Source organism: Bos indicus x Bos taurus, chromosome 21 (genome assembly GCF_003369695.1).
Source record: "Bos indicus x Bos taurus breed Angus x Brahman F1 hybrid chromosome 21, Bos_hybrid_MaternalHap_v2.0, whole genome shotgun sequence".
In the NCBI taxonomy this organism is placed as follows: domain Eukaryota; kingdom Metazoa; phylum Chordata; class Mammalia; order Artiodactyla; family Bovidae; genus Bos; species Bos indicus x Bos taurus.
In genome coordinates this window covers 68,046,065-68,052,102 of record NC_040096.1, presented here as the reverse complement: position 1 = coordinate 68,052,102, position 6,038 = coordinate 68,046,065, and the positions used below count along the sequence as shown (strand labels likewise).

Here is a 6,038-nt window from a genome sequence, read left to right as displayed (position 1 = left end):
CACCCTGTGCTCCAGCGCCCTCAGAGGCCCCGGCACACGGATCGCCGTTCGGCTCCGGCGCCCTCAGAGGCCCCCGCACACGGATCGCCGCTTGGCCCTGCCGGAGGCACCCGTCTCCTCCTGGTTCTTGACTATATCTTGTTCCCTTGGCTGCTTGCTCACAGCTGCCAAGCTCACAATCTTCCTCTAGCAGCAGTCCTGTGCAGTCCTGGAGGGATTTTGTTGAATAAACACATAGATAAGTGTTTCCCCCCTTCCTTGCTTTGTTCACAAAGCAACCATATGATGGACATTAACCATAAAAGCGCAAGTTCACCCTTTAAAAAAATATTTATTGATTTATTTTTGGCTGCTCTGGGTCTTCGTTGCTGCTCTCAGGCTTTCCCCAGTTGCAGGGAGCAGGGGCTGCTCTGTGTCGTGGCCCACCGGCTGCTTCTGGCAGTGGCTTCTCCGCTCTCAGGGCTCAGAAGTTACGGTGCCCGGACTTAGTTGCCCCTTGGGCAGGTGGAATCTTCCTGGACTAGGGCTCGAATCCCTGTCCCCTGCATTGGTCGCTGGGTGCTTATCCACTGCACCACCAGGGAAGTCCCTAAGTCGCACTTTTCAATAGCTGTATAATATTCCACACTGGGGTGATGCCCTCCCCACCCCCGGCCAGCCCCCAGGAGACGGGCATCCGGTCACATACAGGTTGTTTGTGTCTGTTTCTCCTACTAGAGAGGGTTGGCCTGTGTGCAGACAGAGATGAGACTATAGGCTGGATTCCTAGAAGTGGGATTGCCGGGTCATGGAGTACAAAGATTTTACGTTTTAATAAATACTGCCAAATTACTCTCCAAAACTGATGTAGCACTCCTCAATTGCAGGCAGCCTGTGAATGCCTATCTCCCCACATCCCAGTCCACAGCCAACACTGGCTGGTGCCAGTCTGGGGCGTTGGGGACAGTGGAAGGCAGAGTCATTACTTTCACTTGCATGATTCTGGTTTTCAGTGAGTTTTTTTGTTTTTTAAATCTCACATGTGCTTACTGTTTGTGAGTATTTCCTCTAGCCCCTGCGGAGATTCTCTGAGGATGACCTTTGGGGTGGGGTGTGGAGATGGATTTGTCCCTGGAAGAGAGAGCCCAGGCCTGGGGTTTGGGGGCTCTAAGACTGTGCACTTCCCAGCAGGGCCGCAGTCAGTATTCGCTCATCAACCAGAAGGGGCTGAGTCTCTGGCTCAGATGACCCCAAAGCCCGGGGACTTGCCCAAGGTCACGGCACCAAGGGTGCCGCCGGGCTGGGCCGCAGCCAGACTGCGCCTCTGGCGTGCCTTCGCTCTGCACCAAGATCTCCGGGGAGATGCCTGCGGGCACCTTGAAGAAGGTCGGCGGCTCGCCGCCAATTCAGACTGGGCGGGAGAAGGTTGGGGGGGGGGGTGTTGGGCGGCGGGGGGTGGCGGTACCTGCCGTGGAAGCCCAGGACGGCTCCCGCCTGGCCTGTCTCTGCGACCACCGCGAGGACTAGCGGGAGGGGGGAAGGCAGGGGCCGGGGTGCAGACCAGGCCGAGCGTTCTCAAGTGCCTGCAGGCTCTTCTGCCTCGGTTTCCCGCTCGGAGGCAGGCGTGGGTGTGGGGGAATCCGGAATGTCCGAGGGCCTGAGGTTCTGGCTTCGGGATCCTGGGCGGGAGCGAGGTGGGGTTAGGCAGGCTGTGCGGGGTCCCGGCCAGGGGATAGTCGGGGTGGGCTGCTTGGGGTGGGGTGGGGGGGCTCCGGGGGCAGAGGGTGGCGGACAAAGCGGCGGCACCACCCCGCAGCGCGACCCAATCGAATGAATGGGCTATAAATAGCGGCCAATGGGCGGCCTGCGTCGCGCCCCTTAAGAGCCGCGGGAGCGCGGAGCCGCCGCTCTTCGCCTGCGCCGCGCCCTGAGCTGCAGACGGACCTAGAGCCCCCGCCCCTGCCCGACTGCTCAGTGAGTGAGCCCGGGGCCGGGGGTAGGGGGCGCGGGGCATCGAGGCGGGGGTTATTGTGCACGGAGCGGGGGGCGAGGGCCAGGGCGTCGCGCGCTCCGGAACTCCCGGGGTCCGCCGCCTGGAGTGGGCGCGCCAGCTGGGCCGGGGGTCCTGGGCGCTGTGGTAACCCCCTGCGTGCAAGCGCCGACCCCGCTGACCTTGACCGAGACCGGGCTGACCGGAGCCCGGGGCCCTGGGTGGTTAGCAGGTCACCAGGAGGCCCGGAGCCTCGGGACCCGCTGACTCCCGCGTCTACCCGCAGCCCGCCGCCGCCATGCCCTTCTCCAATAGCCACAACACGCTGAAGCTGCGCTTCCCGGCCGAAGATGAGTTCCCCGACCTCAGCGGCCACAACAACCACATGGCCAAGGTGCTGACCCCCGAGCTGTACGCCGAGCTGCGCGCTAAGAGCACTCCGAGCGGCTTCACGGTGGACGACGTCATCCAGACCGGCGTGGACAACCCAGGTACGCGCGCCTCAGTCCCGAGGTCAGGACAGGAGCCCGCGGCTGGGGTCCAGCGCCCCCGCTCCCTCGTCCCCCGCCCCCCGGGCCAAGGTCCGGGCGCCCTCTTTGCGCGCACAGCTGCAGGGTCCTCGGCGGCTTGCTCGGGTCTGGCAGTGACGTCACTGTCCCCATTCCGCGCTCCCCCCAGGCCACCCCTATATCATGACCGTGGGCTGTGTGGCCGGCGATGAGGAGTCGTACGACGTGTTCAAAGAGCTCTTTGACCCCATCATCGAGGACCGGCACGGAGGCTATAAGCCCACCGACGAGCACAAGACCGACCTCAACCCCGACAACCTGCAGGTGCGGGGTGGCCCAGGGCGAGGGGCCGGCTGGGTGGGGAGGGGTTGCCCAGCGCTCAGCCCTGCTCGGCCCCCAGGGCGGCGACGACCTGGATCCCAACTACGTGCTGAGCTCGCGGGTGCGCACGGGCCGCAGCATCCGCGGCTTCTGCCTCCCCCCGCACTGCAGCCGTGGGGAGCGCCGCGCCATCGAGAAGCTCGCCGTCGAAGGTAAGGGTCCGGCCCGCTGAGCGGCGCTCTTCGGCCCCGGGCCCTGCCGGCCTGTTTACCAGTCACCCGAGCTGCCGCGCTCTTATCTCCCCGTCGGCTCGGGTTTCCCGGAGGGACCGAGCCAGCCCCGCGCCCACAGAGCCCTGGGGCCGGCCGAGGGTCGGCTTGGGCCGTGTAGCTCCGGAGCGGCCCGCCGCTCGGACCTGGAGGACTAACTGGGCTCCAAGCCAGGCCGAGCGGGCATCCTGGGGGTACGGGGTGGGGCAGGAGCCCACCCGTCCTCCTGAGCGCGTTCCTCCGCAGCCCTGTCGAGCCTGGACGGTGACCTGGCGGGGAGGTACTATGCGCTCAAAAGCATGACGGAGGCGGAGCAGCAGCAGCTTATCGACGACCACTTCCTTTTCGATAAGCCCGTGTCGCCCCTGCTGCTGGCTTCGGGCATGGCCCGCGACTGGCCCGACGCCCGCGGCATCTGGTGCGTATCCCCCGGCCCCTCCCTGCCCCGTACCGGAGGAGGAGGGCGGCGCCGCGCTCCTCAGGTGGGTTTGGTGCCGCCGGGCCTCCTCGCGGGAGACTTTGATCTCGCTGGTGCGGAGGGCCTCGGGCGGGTGGGGCCGTCGTGTCGGCGTTTCTCCTCCCTCCCCCCGCCTCCGGGAGCCGCGGCTCTTGTTTGCTCTCTCCTTTCCCACCCGCCTCCCGCGGGGAGTCGGTCAGGTGCGGGATGACGCAGACGCTTCCTCGAGTGGGGGTGGGGAGCAGGGCTCACAGGCTCCGGATCTGATCGCACGGTCCGGGCACCGGGCCTCTGCGCCGGGATAAAGCGACCCCCGTGGGCGGGGCTGGGCCAGCTGCCTCTGCCCCTCACCCCCTAAGTGGGGACCACACGGTACCTGACCGGCTAGCTGGGAAGCAGCTCAGGGCTTCGTGTGCCCTCTCTGAAGTGCCCTGTGTGCCCCCAGGGTGTTGATAGGGCTAGAGTCGTGATAGCAACCCCCCCCCCGCCCCCCTCCCCCGCCCCCCGGCCCTAGGCACAGCTAGCACCTCAGCGACTTGGGAAGTGCCCCGGCCCTGGGGGCCTCGCGAGGTTTTGTTCCTGGATGTGTCCCGAGCCCCTCGTCCAGGGAGGAGGCTTGACTGTGCCCCTCCCCCAGGCATAACGACAATAAGACCTTCCTGGTGTGGATCAACGAGGAGGACCATCTGCGGGTCATCTCTATGCAAAAGGGTGGCAACATGAAGGAGGTGTTCACACGCTTCTGCAACGGCCTCACCCAGGTCAGGGCCAGGCCCCAGGGTTCAGGCAGAGATGGAGGTGCCCCATCAACCCCCCGGGGAGCCCAGGTCTTTGTTGCCTCAGGGTCCTATGGGAGGGGGCACCCCAGGTCCCAGCTGGTCCCCTGGGGAGGGGTGTCTCAGCCAGGCCTCCCCTTTCACACCTTTTCCATTTCCAGATTGAAACGCTCTTCAAGTCTAAGAACTACGAGTTCATGTGGAACCCTCACTTGGGCTACATCCTCACCTGCCCGTCCAACCTGGGCACGGGGCTGCGGGCCGGGGTGCACATCAAGCTGCCCCACCTGGGCAAGCACGAGAAGTTCCCCGAGGTGCTCAAGCGGCTGCGGCTTCAGAAGCGAGGCACAGGTGAGTAGGGGGGCTCCGGGCAGCTGCCCACTCCCCCAGGGCCGCCCCCCACCCAGCCCGGCTGAGCTGGCTGTCTCCCCAGGCGGTGTGGACACGGCCGCCGTGGGCGGGGTCTTCGACGTCTCAAATGCCGACCGCCTGGGCTTCTCGGAGGTGGAGCTGGTGCAGATGGTGGTGGACGGTGTGAAGCTGCTCATCGAGATGGAGCAGCGGCTGGAGCAGGGCCAGGCCATCGATGACCTCATGCCGGCCCAGAAGTGAAGCCCTGGCCACACCTGCCGCCGCCACCAGCTCCTCAGCTGCTTCCTAACTTATTGCCCGGGCCGTGCCCACCACGTGCCCTGGAGGCTCGCTGTGTGGTGGCTGAGCCCTTAACCTTACTGTAGAGACTTCCGTCGCCCTCGGTAGAGTTTATTTTTGTGATGGCTGAGATGTTGCTGATGCTGAAATAAACTAGGGTTTTGGCCTGCCCCAGGTCTGAGTGGTGCCTCCTTTTTCCAGGGCAGCCCAGGGCCCAGCACCTGGTTCTGAGGCCTGGCCTACCCCATCCACCTCACTGTCAGCTGGGACCCTGCTGTGGCCCCCCGCCCCCTCGTCCTATTCCGTGAACCTCTGCCCTCCTGCCTTGGCCCTCCCTGCAGGACTGGGTTGGGCTGCTGGCAGAGACTCAGCCTGAGCATCTAGAGATCTATTCGGGGGCCTGCGGGGTGGAGCCTGGCACTTCACTGGCACTGTAGCCTGGAGGAGCTCTAGATGCTGGGGGGAAGGGCAGGAGCCCAGAAATTTGGTACCTTTCCAGCTCCGCCCCCGAAAGCCATTTCCTCCTCTTCCAAGCAGCTTCTCCCTGCTGCCTCCCCCTCCCACCCCAACACCTACTCTATTTCCTAAATAATCTCTCTGCTCTGCTTCCTTCCCTTCTAGCCTCCTCAGGCCTAGCCCTCCCATCCCTCCCAGGGAGCTCCAGGGCCCCCGCTGTACCCCCATCCTTGCAGCCTCCTCTCTAGGACCCTCCGTGCCCCAGTTCCTGGGCCTCACAGGGTCCCCAAACAGGGAGGGGGTGGGCTGTTCGGGATAAGATCTTTTGGTCTGTCTCCTGGCTGCTGCAGTCCCCACCCACCATCTCACTTGGGAGTCTCACCATGGGTGGGTGGGCAGGCACCCTACGCAGGAAAAATGAGCCAGCCGCGCCCCTCTCCTGGGCTTGTCCGCTCCAGCTCCTCAGTTCACCGACAGTCTCCTGCCCTCTGCTGGCCAGGGCTGCCCCTGCAAAGTCAGCCGCAAAGACCTGACCCTCCTGGGGTTACCCTACCGCTGGGAGAAGCGTACCCCGGGCTGGCAGTCATGCCTACCAAGAACCATGGGCTCTCATGTCCCAGGGGCAGCTTG

The 6,038-nt window shown here is 64.9% G+C and overlaps 1 protein-coding gene across 1 annotated transcript; it reads left to right on the top strand.

Annotated features, from left to right (window-relative positions):
• The first annotated feature begins 1,872 nt into the window (after positions 1–1,872).
• Positions 1,873–5,126, top strand: CKB (creatine kinase B). Its single transcript, XM_027520894.1, has 8 exons — positions 1,873–1,953; positions 2,256–2,460; positions 2,648–2,802; positions 2,879–3,011; positions 3,315–3,486; positions 4,163–4,286; positions 4,463–4,652; positions 4,735–5,126. The coding sequence occupies exons 2-8, from the start codon at positions 2,268–2,270 to the stop codon at positions 4,911–4,913; spliced, it is 1,146 nt and encodes a 381-aa protein (XP_027376695.1). The 5' UTR covers positions 1,873–1,953; positions 2,256–2,267; the 3' UTR covers positions 4,914–5,126.
• The last annotated feature ends 912 nt before the right edge of the window (positions 5,127–6,038 follow it).

Bases quoted from the DNA above. Each gene is read 5' to 3' on its own strand.
- CKB (XM_027520894.1), top strand. From the start codon at position 2,268: ATGCCCTTCTCCAATAGCCACAACACGCTGAAGCTGCGCTTCCCGGCC. The intron at 2,803-2,878 runs GTGCGGGGTGGC...CTCGGCCCCCAG, and splicing joins TCAACCCCGACAACCTGCAG to GGCGGCGACGACCTGGATCC. The intron at 3,487-4,162 runs GTGCGTATCCCC...CCCCTCCCCCAG, and splicing joins CCCGACGCCCGCGGCATCTG to GCATAACGACAATAAGACCT.